The following is a 22,361-nucleotide window of genomic DNA, read 5'->3' as shown; positions in this document are numbered from 1 at the left end:
GTACCCATTTCCCAGTGGGACTGGAATCAAAGCCGGGGGTACTTCTGAGATGCCTGTCCTGGGGCTGGTAGGGGCAGAGCTGTGACTCTGTGGCCACCGAGCTCAGAATGCAACTGGGTAAACTGAAGCTCTTCCATCCTTGCCAGAGCAGTGACTTTCGCCCTGAGTTGGTTCCTCTGAAGGGTGGGGAGTCAGACGATGGGCATGCTCATGCTTGACCTGAGAAAGATGCTGTATTCCCTTGACGCTTCCACAGGATTCCCTTCAGGGAAGATTCAAAGATGAGCCTCCAGACGCCACCCAGACTCCTGGAACTGGCGGGAAAGAGCCTGCTGAGGGACGAGGCCTTGGCCATCGCATCTCTGGAGTATCTGCCCACTGAGCTCTTCCCGCCACTGTTCATGGAGGCGTTCTGTGGAAGACACAGAAAGTTCCTGATGGCGATGGTGCATGCCTGGCCCTTCACCCGCCTCCCTCTGGGGGGCCTGATGCAAATGCCTCAGCACAAGACCTTACGAGCTACGTTGGATGGGCTTCACATCCTGCTTGCCCAGAAGGTTCGCCCCAGGTAAGGCAGATCCAGGTCGCCTGGAAGAGTCCTGTGTATCCTGGCACACGGCTGGGGGCAGGGAGTGTGGAGGGCCAAAGGGTGGATCAGAGTTCTCTGATGGTGCCAGCGAAGCTCAGAGAGGCCTTGGCCATTGCTGAGTCCACTTTGGAAAGTGGAGGACTCTTAAGAGGCTGGGGCACCTGAAAGGACATGCCCCTACCTCCTCCCGATGGTACTTAGAGGTACTGGACGTAGAGACCAGGAAGAATGGAAGAGGAAGGAGATGGAGAAAGGCAGAGAGGAAAGAAGAGGGCATGGGAGACACTGACATCGGGATGTGAAGTATAAGCTCAGAGGGGAAGTCCCATTGTTGCCTAAACTCTGAGATGCTCGGTTTCATGCTGCTGAGCTCTTTCTGTTGACCTTAAAGCGTTTCAGCTAATGTCCTGCTTCCCCCCACAGGAGGTGGAAACTGCAGGTTCTGGATTTACGGAATACTGGTCAGAACTTCTGGAGCATGTGGTCTGGAGCCGGGGCCCAGGTGAGCTCACCAATGGGACCGGTGGTTGAGGCCAGTTCCATGAGGAAGCACTTGGCCCCCTTGGAGGTATTCATCGATCTTAGCTTCAGCAATAGGATCTGGAATCAGTTCTTCACCTACCTCATCCATTGGACCAAGCAGAAAGCAGGATCACTCCACCTGTGCTGTAAGACGCTGAAGATTTTCGTGGTGCCCATCAAGAGTATTACGAAGGTCCTGGCTATGGTGCAGCTGGACTGTATCCAGGAGGTGGAAGTAAATTGCACCTGGAACCTGTCCACCCTGGGGGTGTTTGCTCCTTACCTGGGTCAGATGAGGAACGTGCACACACTCTTTCTCTCCCACATCCACATGCCGGCCTCCGAAGAGGAGGAGAAGGAGCGGCATGTCTCCCAATTCACCTCTCAGTTCCTTCGGCTGCACCACCTCCAGAAGCTCTATATGGAATCTCCCTCCTTCCTTGAAGGGCGGCTGGACCAGACGGTCAGGTGAGCAGTGTAACAGTGAACGCACACCCTCGAGGGTCAAGAGCATCGCCTTGTTTGCTGCTCTATCCTCAAGTGTGGTCTCATGGAACCACTCGAAAGAAAGGTAGAGAGACAAATTGGGATAGAGTCTCTGGAAAGAGACACCGTACTAGGAAGCTATACAGTGGGGGTTCAGACCTAGCGAACTCTTCCCTAGGAAGCGATGTCCAAGTTAAGATGACTTAGGATAAGGGGTGAGTGAGGAGGGAAAGCCACATCAGACCTAAGTGTTTCCAAAGATAAGCTCTGCTCACCAGCTGCGTGAACGCGAATGAGCCTGTTTCAAATCCTCATCTGTAAAAGGTTGCTTTGCGCTCCAGGTGAGCTAGTTAACATATGAGAAATGCTTGATTCTGGAGATCAAGGAGCAGGAGTGAAAAGAATTATAAAAAGTGAAAAGTGGTTTGCAGTAATGGACACCCCAGTTGATGTCATACATCAGAAGAACTAGCCTCAAGTGGCCCAGAGATCTGGGTGCCTGGGGTTCAAGCAGGGGACAGAAGGAAGCCTGTCTGAGTTGAGAGCATTTTGGCCTTGTCTCCCAATATTGAAATTCAGTGATGCCCATGGAGCCAGGCTCTCCTGAGCATATTCCATTATGTCATGTCCATTCATCCTCATAAGTAAGTGGAGTGCTCTGCTTGACCGGTAAGGAAAGGGAGCTTGAGCGAGTTGAAAAGACTCAGGCTAAAATGAGACTGGGCGCCCTGGGTGTTGGCCTTCATCAGATGGTCAGAAGGACCCTGGGCTTGGTTGACTCGGTCCTCTCCCACCTTGAGGCCCCCTTTCCCCGCTACTGCTGTCCCCCAGAATTAACTGCTCCGTCTCTCCCCAGCTGCCTGCAGACGCCTTTGGAGACCCTCCCAATAACTAACTGTCTGCTTATGGAATCAGACTTGAAGCATCTGTCCCAGTCCCCAAACCTCAGTCAGCTAAAGGACCTGGATCTGAGTGGAGTCACCCTGGCCGATTTCAGTCCCAAGCCCCTCCGAGCTCTGCTAGAGATAGTTGCATCCACCCTCCAGGACCTGGATTTAGTTTATTGTGGAATCGTGGACTGCCAAGTCGAGGTCATCCTACCTGTCCTGAGCCGCTGCTGCCAGCTCAGGACCTTCAGCATCTCCGGGAACCCCCTCTCTATGGCCATGGTGGAGAAGCTGCTGTGTCACACGGCCGGGCAACGCAGTGTAAGCCTAGAGTGGTACCCCGCCCCTCTGGAGAGTTACAACTCCAAGGGTGCTCTCGAGAGGAGGAGGTTTGCCCAGATTCGGGCTGAGCTGATGGAGGTTCTGAAGGACTTGGGACGGCCCAGGACCATGTGGCTTAGCACCAGCCCCTGTCCTCACTATGGCAGCAAGACATTCTATGACATGGAGCTCATTCTATGCCCCTGCACTAGCCCTGCTTAGTGCAGTGCATCCAGCAAAAGCTTTCTTCTGGGCACTTGGAAACTGAAACCTAGGACCGAGGTGCATTATAAAGGGAACATGCCCATGGTTTCAGACATGTGCTCGGTGCAAATGGGAAAAGGAAGGTGATCTGGCTGGGGTTCAGGATTGCAGGGGGCAATTTGACTCGAGAAATGAATGGGACCTTAGGGGACAAGTGTCCTAGAGAGTCCGAAACATGAGTCTGAGTTGCCGGAAGGGGACCTGGGCTTGAGAGACACAGGTGGGAGTTACCTTGAGGTGATGGTCGTAAAGCAATGTCACAAATAAAGGAAACTTCAGTGGCAACCGTCTGGGGTCCTCCATGATATACTAACCTGCTTTCCCAGCTTGCACCTCAGGACTCTCCAGTTACTACAGAAAAAATGGCGCTGAGTTGTCAAGATCTAACTCTAACTGCTGGGATGAGGTTCGGCCCCGGGGGTTCACAGAACCATTTTTATCATTCCCTCCAGTTCTCCCGGCATCTTCCCTCCTGATTTCCATCGCTGCTCTGTGGGTTAATATACACAACTGGAATATATATTCCACTACGTGGCCAATGAGCCGTTGGCGTGAAGGAGTCTTGGTGGGGGCTCTCACTGCTGACTCAGGCCAGGACCTTGAGCATGAGCATGCCTCAAGTCTCATGCTCAAGTCTCAGTTCCTGGCTTTTGGCTGTGAGGAAAGGGCTTCACTGCACAAGGCAGGGCCCCCAGGTCTGGATGGGGTCGTCCACACTGCAGACCAGCCACGGCCTCTGGGCCTTACCAATAACTCATGCCTGTCATCCTGGTGGCTGGCAATCCTTCGCAAATTAGACTTTCTGTGGCCAGGAAAGATATTGGGGTTCCTTTTAGCAAAATTAACTGAAGTCATATAGGCATATAACATGAAAAAGTATATTTCTACACTGCATTAAAAGCATACCCTTTTTGAGGGGCTAGGGCATATCAATGAGAGATTGACTTTATTCCCATAACACCCTTCCGTCTCTCCCTGTCAAAGAAGACTCCATAGGATAGCATGTTTGGAAATCAGTATATCAGGATGAGTATTAATAACAGTTGCAGCTGGTTTCAGCCTGACCCCATGGGGGGCTCTGGAGTGTGGAGTGTACCACAGTGTGGGTCCCACCTGGAGGCCAGGGGGCTGCTTTTGTGAGAAGCCTGGGGCAGGGCTGACAAGGGGCCTTCACTTTGGGGTGGGAGAGGGGGGATGATTCTCTAGAAGAAGCAGGAGCTGGGAGTCATTAGCCATCACCACTCATAGCAGTTGGAGATGGGTGTGCCCAGTAGAGCGGCTCTTGAGTCCTACACCTTGTCAAATCTGTTTCTGGCTGAAGGGATGGTTCTGTGGTCACTGCTGAGTGACCGAGAGGTGCATACCAGGTTGTCAGGACAAAAGACTATGACAGCAATGACAACAGCGAAGGTTGCTCCAGGAATTCAGGGCCGGGGCACTCAGACCCTTGGCGAAAACTGCGAAGTGCAAAAGGGAGACAGGGTTTCAAGAGGACACTTTAAGAACCCTCCCCTCCACCCCCAAATGTACTGGATGAGATCGCTTATCACTCAATCGCTTTTTAAACACATCCATATTCATGATGGGGCAAGGGGAGAGTCTGAGAGTTAACTCGTCAAAACGTGGCATTTTTTTTTCTTCCACTTAACACTGTGGCTTGCCTTTATGTCCCCAACATCTCCACAACTCCAAAGGCCCTGGATGAGAAACATTCCATTAACTTTCCATCATGGGCTGGGCCTGGCGCCAGCTTCCTATTTGACAGTGAAATCTGTTAGAGCAGGTCCGTGACCCACTTTGATGTGGTTACAGACAGAGGACTGAACCTCCTTGAAAATTCAAATCCCTCCTTGGTCTCTGGAGGAAGATAGTGCAGACTCCGGTTCATTGTAATGACGGCTTCTTCCTGCTGGAGTTCGCCCTCGTGAGACCCCTTATTCCTCAGCAAGAAGAAATGACAACAAAAGAACAGGACGTGATGAAGATTTGCTCCCTTTTGTCCCTTTGGTCTTAAGCGAGGCAGACGTGCATTATTCTTAATCCTTTGGTTAGGACAGAGCATCAACTATGCGTTTACCTTGTCTGGCTGGAATCCTTGATTTTGGGGGGAGATTTGCCTCTGTTTAGGACAAAGAAGTGAATCAGATGCTGAGCAAGAAGGGAAAGAGATGAGATAAAGGGATTTTATCTGCCAGGTTCCTCTAGGGAAGTAAAAGGTAAAAGTTAGCCTGGAGGAAGTAAGTGCTATTTCCAAGGTCGGAGAAATGTACACTTGAAACCTATCAATTTTACTAACCAGTGTCACCCCCATTAAAAGGGAGAGAGAGAGAGAGAGAGAGAGAGAGAGAGAGAGAGAGAGAGAGAGAGAGAGAGAGAGAGAGAGAGAGAAAGGTCAAAACCGTAGACACTAGAATTTCAGTCTGGTGCTCAATATAACCAGGCTTTGAAAAAAAAAGACTTCCTTTTGCCTAATTTAGATACCACTGGAGGTTCAAGGACATTATGAAAAACTAGTTAATGGTGGTTTTTCTTTTTCTTTTTTTCTTTTTCAGAGAAGCTCAAAATTGATTTTGCATGTTGCGATTCACTGGAGCGTATTGAAGAGGATCTGGGCAGTGTGATAAATTAAGCTGGCTGCTTGCCCCTCCCCCCACCCCCATCTTCTGTACATGGATTTGGTCAAACCCTTTCGGTTTCCCCACAATTCTTTTTGCTCTCAAATAGTTTCTTCTTTGTCCGGAGCCACTTCTGCTTCCTGAGTGAATACGCAGATAGGCTGGCTTGGTCAAATGCACTTCAGCTCTGTTTAGGTGCTGCCTAGCATTCAACTGGCAGGATTGTCAGCAAGAGATAAATCAAAGAGCTGTCACCTTCTGCAGCGGCACATTGCAAGGGACATTAACTCGCCTCCAAACAAGACAGAGATGGCCTTTTTTCCTTCGGGGTAAAAAACGTTCCACCTCAGGAGGCTAGAGTGGGAGTTAGTGCAGGCGTTGCAATTGGCTGCATAACCCTGGCTCTAGGGGTGGAAGGAGACAAGCAGGTAATGCTCTCCCTACTCCAGCTCCACCCCCATCACTTTTTACTAGACCGGCTCCTTCTTGTCCAGGTTTCAGCTTTTATATCAGCTCCTCAGAGGAGCTTTCCCTGACCACCTCCACTGCTCCCCATCACTCTGCTGCTTTCCGCCACAGAACACACATGCCACAACTTGTAATGATGTGCATTCTTGTTTCTTCTATTAGGTGGGTGCAAAAGTAATTGCGGTTTAAAGGTTAAAAATAATGGCAAAAACCGCAGTTACTTTTGTACCCACCTAATAGATGCCCCGCTCTGGGAGGGCATACGACCTCACCCATTTTGTTCATCAATGTTGACCCAGGAGTGACCCTGTGTCTGGCCCATGTAGGCACTCAATACATATTGTTGTTGTTGAAACTTGAGAGATAATCACTGGTCATTCCTCTTTTCCTTGTCTCCATATTCAGAACCGAGAGAAGATGCAGGAGTTAGGAGAGTGTAGGTCTGGATGTCGACCTTGTTTCAGTTACGCTAAGACCAGAGACAGTGGTTTGGATTGTGGCCAAACAGGTATTCTAAGTCCCCCATTCACACCTGAACTGACCCGCCTAGGTTGAGCTTCAGGCTTTGAGGATAGGATGGAGGTGACAGAAGGAAGTACAGGAAGAGAAGGAGTGGAGGGGAGGGAGAAAGGGAGAAAGTGGGAACCAAGAGTGTGGAAAGCTAATGTGTATGGAGAGCCAATGCCCTCCTCCAGGAAACCTGAGGAGTGGGGAGAAGGTGGTCTCCCCCCACCTCCGGGGTCTCTCCCATCAACCCTAGTAAGTGGTCAAACATGTGATGATTCACAGACTTTCAAGTCAGCAGTTCTTTATGGAGCTCCCTGGTGTGGGGCCAGGGGTTGGAAGGTTTTGGTCAGCCTTACTCTTGTCATGACATGGGTTTCAGGAGAGGCCTGGGCTGATCACATCATTCATTCATTCACTCATTCATTCATTCCCCCCGGGTTTCCTTGGATGGAGGCAGTACCACTTTGGGTTTTCCCAAAGTCCCGTCCCTGGACTTTACTGAAGAGCATGAGGTGCCCTCTCAGATTTCCCCCAAGTGGCCGATCACAGAACATGTCCCATACTGTCGGGCTTCTTGAAGATTTTTCAAGAAGGTCTATTTGAAGATTTATTAGGTTGGTGCAAAAGTAATTGTGGTTTAAAAGGTTAAAAATAATTGCAAAAACTGCAATTACTTTTGCACCAACCTAATATATATATATATATATATATATATATATATATTTTTTTTTTTTTCTAAAAATAGATACAGTTGGAAATCTTTGGTAGAGATGCCATGGTCCCCTTTCATCCCAGGAAACCCGAGGAACTGTTTCTAACAATCGCTATTACCGAGGAATTATGCCTTCCTGCTCATCCCATCCAGAGCTCTCGGCTCCCAGTGGTTCTGGGTGTTGGTTGGATGGCGTGGTATAATGGGACAGATATGGCCACTGACTTGCCTATCTCACGAGGCACATGGCTTCCGATCTGAGTATCAATATGCCCCCAGGAAAAAGAGGGATGATGTGATCTGTCTGCCATGGGGATTTGGAAAACATATACAAAGTACCTGACACATGGTAGGAACTCAAAAGATAATTATTATCATAGTTCTTTTCATCTTCTCCAAGGCCAGTGTCAACCAGGACATATCCTTATAGCCATTTTACTGCAATCCTATTCACTAATTCAGCATTTCTGTGACGTTATGGAACATAACTACTGTGACTAACAAGAAATGACTACACACACATAGACACACACTGACTCCAGTTTGGGTAAAGATGAAGAATCCAGGGTTAGAGGGGATCTGGGGGATGTGAATACCCAGTTTGTGACCCCGCCCCCCATAGTGATTTCTACCAATTACAGTGGGCCCCAATGGAATGGGCTGCCTTGCAAGGTGGTGCTAGTGGTGCCCCAGCAGGGACCCTACCAGATGGCCAATCACTGATGACCAAACCCCTTGGAGAATCCAATGGGCAGGGGGCCCATTCCATGTGGGAGCCGACATTCCAAGGATTAGCGATACTTAGAATCACTTACAGCCATCATTTTCTACACGGGCTCTGAGTGTCCCTCAGCTGCTATAATTTTGCTTTTATTTCAATGTTTCCTCTAAGTCTTCTTTTCCAAACAAAACAACATAAGCTCCTGCATTTGTTGTCGGCTATCTTTATCTTTTCCTTGTCGTTCTATTCTTTTCGCTGGGGACTGCTTGCTTGTGAAGGGACTCACTGGCCAACTCCTGGGGCCAAGGGGAGGGGGAGGCTGCCAGCTGCTGGCTTGGGGTAAAGATGAAGGATTGCTGTCCTCTGTGTGGCTGACACAGGGAGGGGAGATAGCAGTAATCAATCCTCAGTTATATATAACTGTCTGCCTGTCTGCCTGTAGGGGAGCCACCCCCTTGCCAACTGCCTGCTCCACAGCTCAGCCCCGGGCAGCCCTGCTCACTTACCCTGAGGGCCCTCAGCAGAGGGTGGGGTCAGAGAGGGTAGGAGAGAGGGTTCTGGGCTCCTCTGCTCAGCAGAGCTGGCAGCTTGACCTCTCTACACATAAATTCTCTACTGTGCCACCTCCATCCTGGTTTCTGAATTTACCCTAACTCTCTCTTCAGTCTGGGTGGGGGCGAGAGGGAGAAATTGGATTGGCCAGACCTGAGTTCCAGCCCACTTGCTGGCTGTGCAATGTTGGGGGAGCCACCCAACCTCTCTGAGCTGGTTTTCCTTTCTGTCAAATAAGCTTAATGGTTCTCTCTTTTTCAGGAGTGTTGAAACGATTGTATGAGGGGTGTGTGTGTGTAGTCAGTTCTTGTTATTTACAGTAGTTATGCTCCATAAAGTCACAGAAATGCTGAATTAGCAAATACTGAACATTGTCCCCCCCATGTTCAGGGTTGGGTTCCTTGAGCCTCTGGTCACATTTTGTCAACCGATCAATGCCTAACTTTGTTTTATGTATGTTTCTGCTTAAAGACATCTCCTTTGATATATACTGTGATAATGGTTTATAACATCAAACTCACAGCCTACAGCACTGTAAGTCAAGCCTGAATGAAGCTTATCTAACGTGCGTTATTTTCTCCATAAGTTACATCACGGCCCTCTTATGCTGAGGAATACTAAATAGCCCTTCGCACTACCCTTGGGAGCCATTGTAGACAGCAAAATCACCAACCAAATGTGCAAAAATACAGAAAACGTAGCGCTACACAGACAGTGCAAAGGTTGTTTGCTGTATGAGAGCCAAACCAGGAGGGCACAACAGCCCTTTGTGTGACGTCTGCTGGGACCATGCATGTCTGGAGACTCTAATTTTGCACTCTGAGCATAGGCATGTCTGTGAGTGACTACACAGTGCTGTGAATATTGATTTTGGGGTTACAAATAAATTTTAGCGAGCAGGCAAATTAGAAAACACAGGTGAACTGAACATATGCATTCCTGGCTCAGAGCCCCAGTCCCAGCTCACACCTGAGAGTAAGGATGGGGGAGAACTTTCCAGATATACATATATAACTCATATATATGAGATTTCTAGTTGCCTCTCAATACCGTTCGTCCATGTCTACCCTAGTGAATAACGTAGCAACAACATTTTATCTGGTCACATGACACCGCCCCCACCCTTTCAGCTAAATAACTTCATTTCCCAGATTCCCTTAAAATAGTGACTGCCTAGTGACCAAGTTCAAACCAATAAGAAATAAGCAGAAGTGCTGAGTGGAACTTCTAGTAAGTCCCCTTAAAAGAGATTGCAGTGTCATTCCCCTCTGTTCCCCCTTCTTGCTCGCTAGAATGCGGAAGTGATGGCTGGAGCTCCAGCAGACATCTTGTATCATGATGCTACCGACGGCAGAGCCACAGTGAGAAGGAACCTTGGGTTCCTAGAATTATGGAGCGGCCGGAAGTCCTTGACTGACCTCCTAATCTGGGAGAGAAATAAGCTGCTCTCTTATTTATGTTACCGTTATCTGGTTTTGTTGTTGTTTGCTTGTCTATTGTTATGTTTAGCCAAAACCAATCTTAAGTGATACCAGAGGGTTCTAATCCTGCTTTGCCATTAAGCAGCTCTACAGTTTTACTGTGGTCACCTCACCGCGTTGTGCCTTAATAGTCACATCAGCAAATTGGTGGGGAATTAAATTAGTAGAAATCAAAAAACTTTCCCATTCTAAAAATCTTTGATTGTAACCAGTCTGAAACATAAGGCTTTCATAGAACACATTCACAGGGTCATTTTCCTAAGGTAGATGGAAGGGGAGATGTCGTTGTCATGGAGATGCCCCTGTGATGCTACCCAGTGCCAATCAGCCACAGAGAAGACGAGAGGCTGCCCAATGTATGTGACTTGAACACATGACCAAAGGAACCCGTGCCAGGAGGGAGTGTCAGCATGTGGTCAGAAAGTCCAAACCATCAGAAGGATGGCAGCCTGGACCCGGCCAAAGGAAGCCACTGTTCTTTCCCAGCCTCAGGAACCAGGATATGGAACACACCAAGTTGTGGAAGCAGGGGTTTCTTGAGCAAGAAAACTGGGGATGGCTCCAACTCACCACAGGCAGAGATGGCCAGAACAGGGCAGTCTGGGACCCCTAGAACAATGGACTCTAAAAGTATAGCCCAGCCAATGCCCTAGTCCCAGCAACAGATGAGGCTTCGTGGCAGGTGGAGGTATGTGGCTCCCAAAAGATGGAATTTCAGATCCAGGTAAGGGCATCTTTGCCCAGGTGGGCCTAGACTCAGGAGGTGCCATTACCGATCGATCGATCGATCGATAGATAGATATCCCGTCATGCAGGGTCTCTGGTCCCGCTCCCCGCACAAGAACGCAGGATATGGCGAGGCCAAACAGGAACAGCAATGGAGCCATGAATAGGGGAGTCATACCACTATAGTCTCACTGGCAGTTGGGTTGGAGACACTGGAAGCAGGAGCCACATGATCTGCAATCTGCCGTCTGCTTCTCTGCCAACCAACAACCCTAGTGTAGCCACGGCAGTTATATCAGTGGCTAATGGCTAACGGGTTACAGCTGATGGCCAATAGTTACAGCTGATGGCCAATAGTTATAGTTGATAGCCATCTATTACCCGAGCCAGCACCTTGCCACGTGAGGCCGAGAGCCTGGAAACTGCCCTCCTGGCTCTGTCCCCACACTCCCTCTGTTTTGGAAGTTCCAGCTGTTATCTTTTTTTAAAAAAACAATGTTTATCCAAGACTTGATGAACTCTTTTCAGAGACGTAAGCTGCCTACTGTCTTCCATTTCCATATAGGACAGGGGAAACAGGATTTGAGGTTAGGTCTGCCAAGGAGATCCAAAGGTGTTCCTTGTTGTTGTTTTTCTCTTTTTTGTTTCTTGATCTTTTTTCAAACATATTTAATTTCTTTTCTAGGGCAGGGGCTGTACCCTGCTGCCTCTCTAATCCCCCATTGAACTATTTATATTCCTCACCCAAGATCCCAGTAGAAAGGAGGGCAGGGCTGGCAGCAAATCGACCCTGGATTTCAATTGATCCTCTGTGTCTGCAACACCCGAGCAGAACTCTCCTTGCAGAGCCTGTGGCTACTCAGGCCAGTCCACACGCAGGGTCTGTTGTCTGCAAGGTCACTCAATGTCACAGAGGGTCCCTAGATGCGTGGGGTCTCAACATCTCTCCTCCACAAATTAAGAGCTAAGAGAGACAGATTTTTCAGATTCAGAGGTAGTGGCCACACATGGAGAAACCCCAGGCATTGAGTACACAGTCAAGAAGGTACTGGAAGAGGTGCCTGGTGTCCTGCATCCCAGAAGGAAAGATGTGAAGTTAGCCATGTAGTCGTTCCCAAGGCATCTGGTGTCTAGTTAGCCACAGAAAAAACTGGCCCAGAGACACTGAGTGACCTGCTTAAGATCAAAGGGCATTCAGGACTACTCAGCCATGAAAAGGAACGACCTGCTGATACATGAATCTCAAAATAGTTGGGCTGAATGCAAGAAACCCAACCAAAAAGAATTCCTACTCTATGGTTCCACTTAGAAAAAACTTTAGAAAATGCAAATGAATCTAGTGACAAAGCAGATCAATGGTGGCCTGGCGCTGGGGAGGGGTCGTAAGAGGGATGACAAAGGAAACCCTTTGGAATGAAGACTGTTCATGATCTTGATTGTGGTGATGATTTCATGGGGATAGATAGATCAATCAATTGACCAATAGATAAAAACTTATCAAATTATATTCTTTAAACATGTGTAATTGATTATATGTCAATTACATCAATAAACTTGTTCAAACAAAACACAAAAAAACCTTTTCCATGATCTGCCCCTTACAAAATAGCATTCAGAGAGCAGACATAGAGTTAGATTTCAATCTTTTGATCTTTATTGGTTTCTGTCCAGGATGTCTTTTTCTTCCCAAGTCACTATACGCAGAAGGTGCCAAAAAAATTTATACACATTTTAAGAAAGGAACGCTGCATTAAAATTGTAATACTCAATATATGCTGATAACAAAAGATGAATACAAGTCACATTTAACTTCTGCAATTACAAGAGGTGCTCAAAGTGGTTACCATCAGTGTCCAGACACTTCTGAGTACAGCGAACTACTGCTTGAGCAACGTTGACCAAAGTGTCCACTTGTGTACATTTTTTGGCACCCCCAGTATTAATGTGCTATGAAGAATAACAAATTACCACAAATTCAGCAGCTTAAAACAATAATCATTTATCACCTCCAGGTTTCTGTGGGTCATACCTTGGGCACGGCCTAGGTAGTCCTCTGCTCAGGGTCTCACAGGGTTTCGATCAAGGTGTCACCTGGGATTGGGGCCTCAGGGGTCCTATTCTGAGCTCATGTGGCAGGATGCATGCGGCAGAATTTATGTCGCTGCAGCTGTAGAACTTACGTGACTTGCTTCTTCTGGACCAGCAGGGGACAGAGTCTCTCTCTTCAAGATTCTCCTTTAAAGGGCTCACCCAGGATAATCTCCCTTTTGGTTTCCCAAGGTCAACAGCTGCAATATCCCTTCACTTTTGGCCTTATAATATAACCTAATCACAGGGGTGAAATCCCGGCACCATTTTCTGTGCCGCCCACACACTCAAGGGGGATGGCGCTGTCCAAGGTCTGGGCACCAGGGGGCAGGAATCTTGGCGGCCATCTTAGAATCCTGCCTACCTGCTGTTCTCGCTGTCTCTATCCAACAGTTTACAAGTAAACAAGTAAATAAGATGGACAGACACGCTTCAGAGAGAAGGGCAAACAGCTTGGAGTCACAATCAGGTGGCCCCCTCAACCCCCTGCTTGATTTTTAATTCCCTCTTGGCTAAACACCTTGTCATATGGGGACCCCAGGCCCCTCAGCTGCCTTGGAGTGGACCCCAGAACTCCCACCTCAACAGGAGATGACGAAATGTGGGATGCAGGTCAACAGCACGGGAGAGCAATGTCACATTTCTGTGGAACGATAAATATAAGTGTTAAATGTTGAAGAAGCCAGAAGCAGAGCTGGCATTAAGGAGCTTTGAGTTTGGATCAGGGAAGTAAGATCAAGGAGCTCAGTTTGGGGCCTAACAGGTGGAGAGTAAGGGATGGGCAGGAGGCTGCATGATGACCTCAGTAAAGTGTATCTTGCTCTGCACCCCCCCCGCCACTTGAGGTGAAATACATATCACATGAAATTAATCACTTAAAGCGAATAATTCAGTAGCATTTAGTACATTCACAATGTGGTAAAACCATCGTCCCTATTGCTTTTCAAAACATTTTGTCACCCCCAAAGGAGACCTCGTGCCCATTTTCAGGCTGCTCTATGTACTAAGAGGAGGAGGATGCCGGCCTGAAGTCAGCCCATTTAAGGCACGTGACTTCACCCTCTGGCAATGGGAAAGGCAGGGCCATCTCATACCTCTGCAATGGGTGCCACATCGGGGTTGGAAGTGGCAGTTCCAGGTCCCTTTTTGAATTCCTGATTTAAAAAGAGAAATCCACTGGCCCAGCCCTGTGGACTTGTATAAGCCCCTCCTGGGAGGACCTAGATTGTACTTGACCATATTTGTTTGGATTTAGAAATGCAGGTTATGGGGAAAGAAAAGGGAAAGAAACGGGCAGTACACAGAGCTGCATTCTTTGTTCAGCTTCCCCATTAGTCTTTCAGCCCAAGATAGTTTGAAGAAATGTCCCCATCACTCAAACGGAGTCAGTAGAATTGATACTATGCCTAGGGAAGGCAGAGGTTTCCTTCCAAAAGCCTTGTCTGAAGCACCCTTTATGCCTGTCTCTTTTGGGTTAATCTGAGAAAACTCCTCCCCGTTTGTAAGAGAAATCCCTCCGCCCCATTCATCAAAGTGCTCAGAAGCTGCTGGTTGGAATGTAACCGCACAGGTTGCAAAGCCAGTGCTGTTTACGGTGGGGACCAGCCAACCTGTCATAGTCCAGACAGCACTTGTACCTGTAACAAGCTGCCTGCTCCGTTAGCATCCCCATTGCCAAAAGCACCCTGCTCCCCTAAACTCTGCCTGCCCTGGATGTGAAAGGAGTTTACAATATGAATGTGACATCCAGGGAATTCCCAGGAACTGGCTACATGACTATTTCTGTCTAAATGATGGACAGCCTGGGACCTCTTTCTCCTCAGTTACCCTCCCATCGTTGTCAGGCAGCTTGCTGGAAGCTGGAGAGGCACCAGAAAGCCTGGGGGTTCAGCAAATGTCAGGATCCTTCCTGCTTTGTTATCATGCCCTTGCTCAAGCACTTCCAATGGCTCGCTAGAGCACAATGTCGCAGGCCCAGACTCTTCTGTCTGGCTTCAAGGACTCTATTGGGATGGAAAGCCACCACTTACAATGGCCATCTTTTGAGGATTGCCAGGTGCTCCTGGCTCTGGGATTTGCCTCCTCTTCCCACACCCCAGTTATTTCTGCTGAGTGTGTTTCCCACACCCCTACATCTCTCCTGGGTCCCCAAATCTCCCTAGATCTTGCAGGAGCCTCTGCTTATAGCAGTGAGGGCAAACTGAAGGGAGTCAGAGGGGACTGCCTCTATTGAAAGATAGTGGTTGGGAAGGGACACAATTAGGAAGGGCGGGACATAAAGCAAAACTAAGGTATCCCCACGGAGAACTGGACATAGTTTTCCTTTCTCCCACATAAAATAATAATAGTAATAATAATAATAATGAGACATTTAAGAAAAATAAGAGGAAGTATATATGTACACTTCTATGCAAATACAATTGAAAAATATAACATAAAACTGATTTTTTATTTAGGCATAAAGAGTTTTATGGAGGGGGGGTCCAATCGATATGGTCTCCTTATCATATGTCATGAGGCCATGACATTTCAAGATTCACAGACATAGATCTTGAATTGGAGAGTGGAGCGAGGGACAATTTTGTCTCTCCAGGGGACATCGGGTAGAGTCTGGAGATATTTTTGGTCGCCACAACTGGGGAGGGTGCTGTTAGCATTGAGTGGGTGGGGCTGGGGCTGCTGTTCAGCATCCTACGTGCACAGGACGGCCCCCACCACAGAGAATGACCCAGCCCAAATGGCAATGGCACTGAGGCTGAAACGCCTGCCTTAGGACCATGGCTTCCACACACACCTGATCCACACACACTCCTGAGGTGCTTGTTAAATAAGAAGCATCCCAACCTCTGCCTAATGAACCCAAGTGTCCAGCAATGGGGTCTGACCAAGAATTTCAAAGCTTCTGGAGGCGATGAAGTCACACCCATCGTTTTGGCGACAGTTGGAAAGACCGAGTGCAGGGGCCTTGTTCAGGGTCAGTGGTGGAGTCAGGACCCAGATTCCCTGCTTCCTAGTATAGGGCTGTTCTGACCACCCCACATATGTCAGGGGGTGGTCAGGCCCCCCTTTCCCACATCTGCCAGGAAACCTACTGGGGCGACCCACTGGCTGACCTCAGGACAGAGCTTGCTTGGGGCCACTACTGGGCACAGAGGCCTGTGTTGGGTCTGGTCCCCTAGAAGAAACCAGTAAGGGAGTGAGAAGAGCAGAAGAAAGGAGAAAGAATACAAGGCTGGTTCCAGGAGAAGTCTAGCTCTAGGGAGAGCCCAGGGAGCCCTGGAGCAGGACTGTGCCCAAGGCCTGTCCCACCTTGAGGCCAAGGAGGGGGTCCTTGTCCCCTGACTAACCTCCCTATGAGTCACCGGCCATTGGCCTGGGGGCTGTGGGGATGAGGTCAGTGCGTGCTGTTACCAGTACCAGTTCCTATGAGCTGGCAAGGCCACTGTGCACAGCTCCGTGTTCAGTGACAGCAAGTTGGTAGCTCGCAATTGGCCAAAGGGAGAATATTCACACCCCAGAATCACCAAATGCTACACATCAGGGCCTTTTATTTGGTGAGCTGTTGTCCCAGCACACCCCAGCGGGGAGCACTGTGTAATTCTCAGGTTGCTGTCAGGGGAAGTCCCTGCAGGAGCTGGGGGTGAACAAAGCCCAACCATAAAGTGCACCCCAGCTGCCCAGCTCAGTTCGGCCCAGCATGCACCCCTGCCCCTGCCATTTCAATGACGAATGGATGAAGTGACATGGCTGCCCTTTAGGGAGGCAAGCGTACACCTTTCTAACAGGATTGTGAATTAGAGCGAACATTTGCTCCAACTCCTGCAGTTGGGGCTACGTTCTAGCCATCTGGTGAGAGGCGGAGCCCAGCAGGGTTCTGGATGGCCTCATGTCCACGGCCTCCTGGCTGTACCACCAGCCTGCTCTTTGCCCCAAGCCCTGCCCTCCTGACAACAATCCCCCTTCACCCCAGATGGGTCAGATCAGGTATTCTGAGAGTTCCTTCCTTTCCGCAGGCTGTGGACTCAGTTTCCAAAGAGACATGACAAAAAGAACTGAAAATGCTGCAGCTGAAAGGTTCTTTAGCTAAGTTTCATCGAGCATGAGGCTCGATGTGGAAGAACCCAGGCTCACAGCCTCACATGTGGGACACAGGCCTCTCTTGGCTACCTGCCCAGGTGAGGGGTTTCTCCATGGTGACACAGAAAAGAGCAGCAGTTACAATCAGAGCCCCTGGGTGTGAGGTGTTCTCACTAACCTGTGAGGGTTTCTCACCAGCCCCAAGAGGAACTAGAAAGGAGTCTGGTCCCACTCTGTAGGCAAAGCCAGAGCGGGGAAGGGGTCACTAGCGTGATAGGATGATAGGACTGGAAGCCACATGCCACTTCACACCCTCAAGGATGGGTATAATTCAAAGGACACAATTACAAGCGTTGGCGAGGATGTGGAGACACTGGGACCCTCCTGCGTGGCTGGAGGGATGGAAAACGGTGCGTCCACTTTGAAAAACAGTTAGGCAGTTCCTCAAAAAGTTAAACCGAGTTACCATGTGACCCAGCAAGTCCACTCCTATGTACATACCCCAAATAATAGAAAACGTATGTTTATAAAAGAATATGTACACAAATGTTCATAGCAGCATTATTCACAATAGCCCGAGGGTAGAAATAATTGAAATGTCCACCAACTGATAAATGAATGAACAAATTGTGACATACCACACAGTGGAATATTATTCAGCCATGAAAAAAGTACCTCTACTGACACAGTCTATCACACGGATGAACCTTGAAAATATTATGCGAGGTGACAGAAGCCGGACGCCAGGGGCCACCTTTATGGCATGATTCCATTGATATGAAATGTTCAGAACGGGCAAACCCATAGACACAGAGAGTAGATGAGTGGTTGCAGGGGCTGGGGAAGGGGAAAATGGGGAGCGACTGCTAACAGGTATGGGGTTTCTTTTTGTGGTGATGAACTGTTCTGGAATTAGATAGTAGTGATGATGGCACAACCTTGTGAGGATACTAAAGCCACTGATTGTGCACTTTAAAAGCGTGAACTTTATGGTACGTTATATCCCCATTTTTGTTAAATGGTAGAGAAGGAAGCCATGGGGCAGCGGCATTGTCTTGGTTCCCAGAGAGGGCTGGGCAGCCCCAAACCAACCCAGCAGGGAGGGCTGAGTGCCAGCTGGGCAGAGCTGACTGGGGAGAGAGATGGAGGCTGAATGGCGCAGAAGAAACTTCAGTTAGTGCCCGAGGCTTTCACTGGGGATGAACGGACAGACTGTGCCTGCAAAAGTCTGCTGGTATGGACTAAGACCTCGTCCCTCCGTTTCATTTCCAGCCCTTCTAAGCCTCTTTTGGTTTCTCCCTTATTCTTTACCGAGAATGAGAACGTTCTCTCCCCACCTTCTTGCCCCATACCCACCCACTTAGCCTGGCTAACTACTGCTCAACTTTCCTGTTGCAGTTTAAACATCCTTCCTCCGGGGTCACATGTTAGTTAAAGCGGTGAAAACAATTTTATTCAATGACTACTGACAGTAGGGAAAGACCATTTGCTTAGAGCGGACTGGGTGTTTTAAAGGGAGGATGAGGGAGAGGGTAGGATGGGGGCCCAGTAGAGTCAGAGAAGTGAAATCACAAAGGTTTGATCAGGGTACCTGTGTTTAGGCCATCCGAGTCCGCTGGCTGGCAGTTATGGAGGTTAGGACACTGTCCTGTCACAGACACTGGGGACAGAGGCCTTAGCGTCCTGATGATGACATTTCAACCGCATGGCTGCCAGGCCCTTGTGAAAGACATTCCTGAATTATAGGAGATACATACACATCTCAAAGGGACAGGGGAAGGATTCACTATAAGCCCTTTTTAGTAAATACTCTAAGAAAAGGAGGTTCCGGGCCTATCTTCAGAGGTTAGCTGGAACAAACAGTAATTCTCAGGCATGTAATGGGGGGCTGGGCTGGTCCTCGGGACATGGCCTTATGCTGCTGGCAGCCCTGCTAGGGTTTGCGGGCTCCCAGTGCAGGGGTTTGGACAGAGTCATTAGTTCTCACCAGGGCCCCTTTTCTTCGACCGCCCCTCACTGGCCGTGCTCTGGGCTCCCTAGGGGCCCAGCACTTCTTGATGTGACTTGTCACGTTGTTGTAATCACTTGTTTTCTCTGATGGAAAACTGCTTGTAGTCAGAGGCTGTGTTTGTCCTGTGCTGCTGTGTGACCCGTGCCTGGCCAGGGGGCTATATATTAATAACTAATGAATGAATGAAAGAGCGAGTGCCAACTGCATCCCAGCAGCATCCAGGATGAGGAGGATTTAGGCAGGACAGGTGGAGGGGGTGAGGGAAAAGTGCAAACCCAGGTAACCGGGGAGCCCGTGACACTCCCCCTGGGACCTCGGAGGGCAGGCTGACGATATCTCAGATGATGTATTAGATGGGGGCTGGAGGGGGGTGGGAGCTGCAGGCGGTTATGCCCCAACTGGCCTTAGGTGCCACAGGAGGGGCGGCTCCATGCATAGGAGTCAGTGGGGACCGGAAATCATTGAGGCAGAGAAGCAGAGAATCCCACGTTGCACAGACGAGGAGCTCTGCTCCCGCCCCCACTATCACACTTGTTTCTCCCAACAAGCAATCAGGCTCCTTAGAAGATTCAGGATTAGTGAGAGAATAAGCTCTTTGAGGGACCTCATCAAAGTGATGGACTGACCTCCCCTGAGGGCAGGACTTCGGAAAACTGAATAACCTGAATGGTGCACTATGTCCCCCTGCTAGAGGCAGATGGTAGACAAGGACAGGGGGAGGACATCTCCTCATCGTCCCTGGGATTTCAGCCCTTTCTGCAGGGAAAGCCTGTCCAAGTAATTAACAGAAGTAATTAAGGGTCAGATGGTCACTAATGGAAATCACTCAGTACCCAGCCGCCAATGCCAAACTGGCAGTGCCAAGGAGAGAAGAACACGGCGTGGAGGGACCTCAGAGAGGAGAGGAGGCGGCCACCATGACCCCACGGGACATGACAGCCTGAGGGGCTTGCTCTCCGGGGCTCTCAGAAGAAAGGCAGGGTGCGGTCTAGGGGCTGCATCTGCCTTCAGCAGCCCACACGAGAGCCATGGGGAAGGCTTCTTCCCTACAACAAAGACGGGCAACTGTCAAGGAAGGAAACACCCCAAGTGGTTCCTGACATCGCTTCAGCCCAGGGCTCAGAACTGTGCCCCCTGCAAAGTGAAAAAGCATTTTCCTTTCATACACTCAGGACGTCTTGTAAATCCTCCCTTGGTTGCATTCTTCTCAGTTTATATGTGGTTTTCAAGTCTGTGGAAAGGGCAGAATATTTTCCATCTACCATTCATTCATCCACCCACCATCTAGGAACCCACTCAACTATTTACCCACTCAACTATTCACTCACCTACCGTCCACCCACCCACCCACCCATCCATCCATGCATCCGTCCGTCCGTCCGACCGTCCGTCCGTCCACCCACCCACCTACCTACCTCATTCATTCATTTCAAAAATATTTATCAGGCTCCTGCCATGCCCACAGCAGGTCTAGGCTCTGAGTATACAGGATAAACAAGACAAGCACGGACTTTGCTCTCACAGTTTGCAATCTAAGTGGGGGAAACAGTTTACAAGCAAGCAAACAAAACCCAAGAAGCCCACACAGCCGTGAGTGCTGTGAAGAGAATGAAACAGGGTGAAGATGCATTAGAGGGAGACAGGTGAGGGTCTCTTTAGCTGGGATGGGCAGGGAAGACCTCTCTGAGAAGGCGACCTTTGAGCTGAGACCTGAATGATGAGAAGGAGCAAAGATCTCGGGGAAGAGCATTCCAGGGGGAGGGAGGGGATGGCCAGGTCAAGGGCCCTCGAGCTGGAAGAAGCAAAGCCAGTAGGGGGAACAGAAAGAGTGCCAAGGGGCTAACGGGCGTGAGTATCGGGGACAGGGATGGAGCAGGTTGGCAACGTCCAGGACCACTCATGGCAGCAACACACACCGTAAGAGCCAGGTGAGCAGCAGGCCCAGCTCCGTTACCCTCCAAATACTCAGGTAGAATGTGAATGTTCTGGTTCTCAGCTTGAATATTTTATGACTCTGCTATTTGAATGCTCCAGTAACACTACTCCCAAATATGGTTCTGTGAGAACCATTCCAGTGGTCATGGGTCACCTGCAATTACCTGGCTTGAACCTCATCCTGGACTCTGCCTGCCTCCTCACTCCCTTGGACTTCCTTCCTTCAGGGAGGGAGGCTACACGGTGTGGCCCTCTTCAGATGGGGAAGTGGGTGTGCTCTGACAACTGAGGGCTCCTGTCTGCCAGGCCTGGTGTTTAGTGATGGAAGGCCCACTGGCCTTGAGCTCATGTTGCTTATAGTCTAGAAAGTGCCTCTGGGAACAAAGGATTCCATGGGGGTGGGGGGTCGGGAGATGTCCATGGTGCCCGCTCGGAGCTCCACGGGAGGGATGTCCTGCCCTTGCGTCTCTTACCTCCCCAGGCAGCTCGTAAGGATGTGTGGCGCCCACGACTTCCCGTGAGACCTGAGCTCTGAGTGTGAACTCCTTTGCGTGTTTATGAATGCCTCAGCAGAACCCTGCGGCCTCCCCCCATCAGTCAGGAAGGGAGGCAGCTGCTGAATGGCTTCAACATCCACTTTTCTTCCTGTCCCACCTGAGCCTGATCTGGTTTGGAAACTGGCTGGTTGCCATGGCTGCAGGTGGTGACACATTGATAAATCTGAGAGGAAGGAGGCCTGACAAAAGGGTGTTCAGGGAAATGGGGAAGTGGGGATGATGAGAGGAGGTGTGGTGCTAAACCCGGCGTAAGGACTAATCTACACCACGGAGGGGGCATTGTCCTCATTTCTGTAAGAAACACACCGTGGCTCTGCGGGGAAGTGAGGGCTGAAAGAAAGGTCGTCCTCTGAGACCTCCAGGAATGGCAGTATGGAATTAAATACCCTGGCAGGGCAGGGATGGTTTGGGGAGAGTGTCCCCAAGGAGCCACAGCAGGGTAGGGGAAGGTCACACTGCCCAGGCCAACGGGGAACCCCCCAGTAGACATGACGGGTGCTTCAAGGGGGCCAGTGTAGACTGGGTTTTAGGCCCGAGAGAGACTCCATCCCCAGAAACACACTTGACCCTTGAACAACACGAGTTTGAACTGCGTGGGTCCACTTATATGCAGACTTTTTTCCAATAAATATATAGTCGGCCTTCTGTATCCCTTGGCTTCATATCTGCGTATTCAAGCAACTGCGAAACTGGATCGAAACACAGTATTTAGCCGTAAAAGGATTTTTGACTGTGCGGGGGTTCGGTACCCCTAACCCCCCGAGTTAATCAAGGCTCAACTGTACTTAGTGTCTGTGGGTTGGGGAATGGGCGGGTGGTACTTTTACCAATTTGCACTCTGG

General features: G+C 49.5%; 1 protein-coding gene across 1 annotated transcript; it reads left to right on the top strand.

Moving 5' to 3' along the window:
- Window positions 1-281: 281 nt before the first annotated feature.
- PRAMEF20 (PRAME family member 20) lies at window positions 282-3,027 on the top strand (the record flags this gene model as incomplete). The annotated part of the gene is made up of 3 exons (XM_081058073.1): window positions 282-568; window positions 1,013-1,579; window positions 2,454-3,027. 3 exons carry the CDS (start codon window positions 282-284, stop codon window positions 3,025-3,027), a joined length of 1,428 nt encoding a protein of 475 aa, XP_080914199.1.
- Between the last annotated feature and the right edge of the window lie 19,334 nt (window positions 3,028-22,361).

This window comes from Rhinolophus hipposideros, assembly GCF_964194185.1.
Source record: "Rhinolophus hipposideros genome assembly, chromosome: 8".
In the NCBI taxonomy this organism is placed as follows: Eukaryota; Metazoa; Chordata; class Mammalia; order Chiroptera; family Rhinolophidae; genus Rhinolophus; species Rhinolophus hipposideros.
The sequence above is the reverse complement of the archived record's forward strand: the minus strand, read 5'-3'. Positions and strand labels throughout refer to the sequence as shown.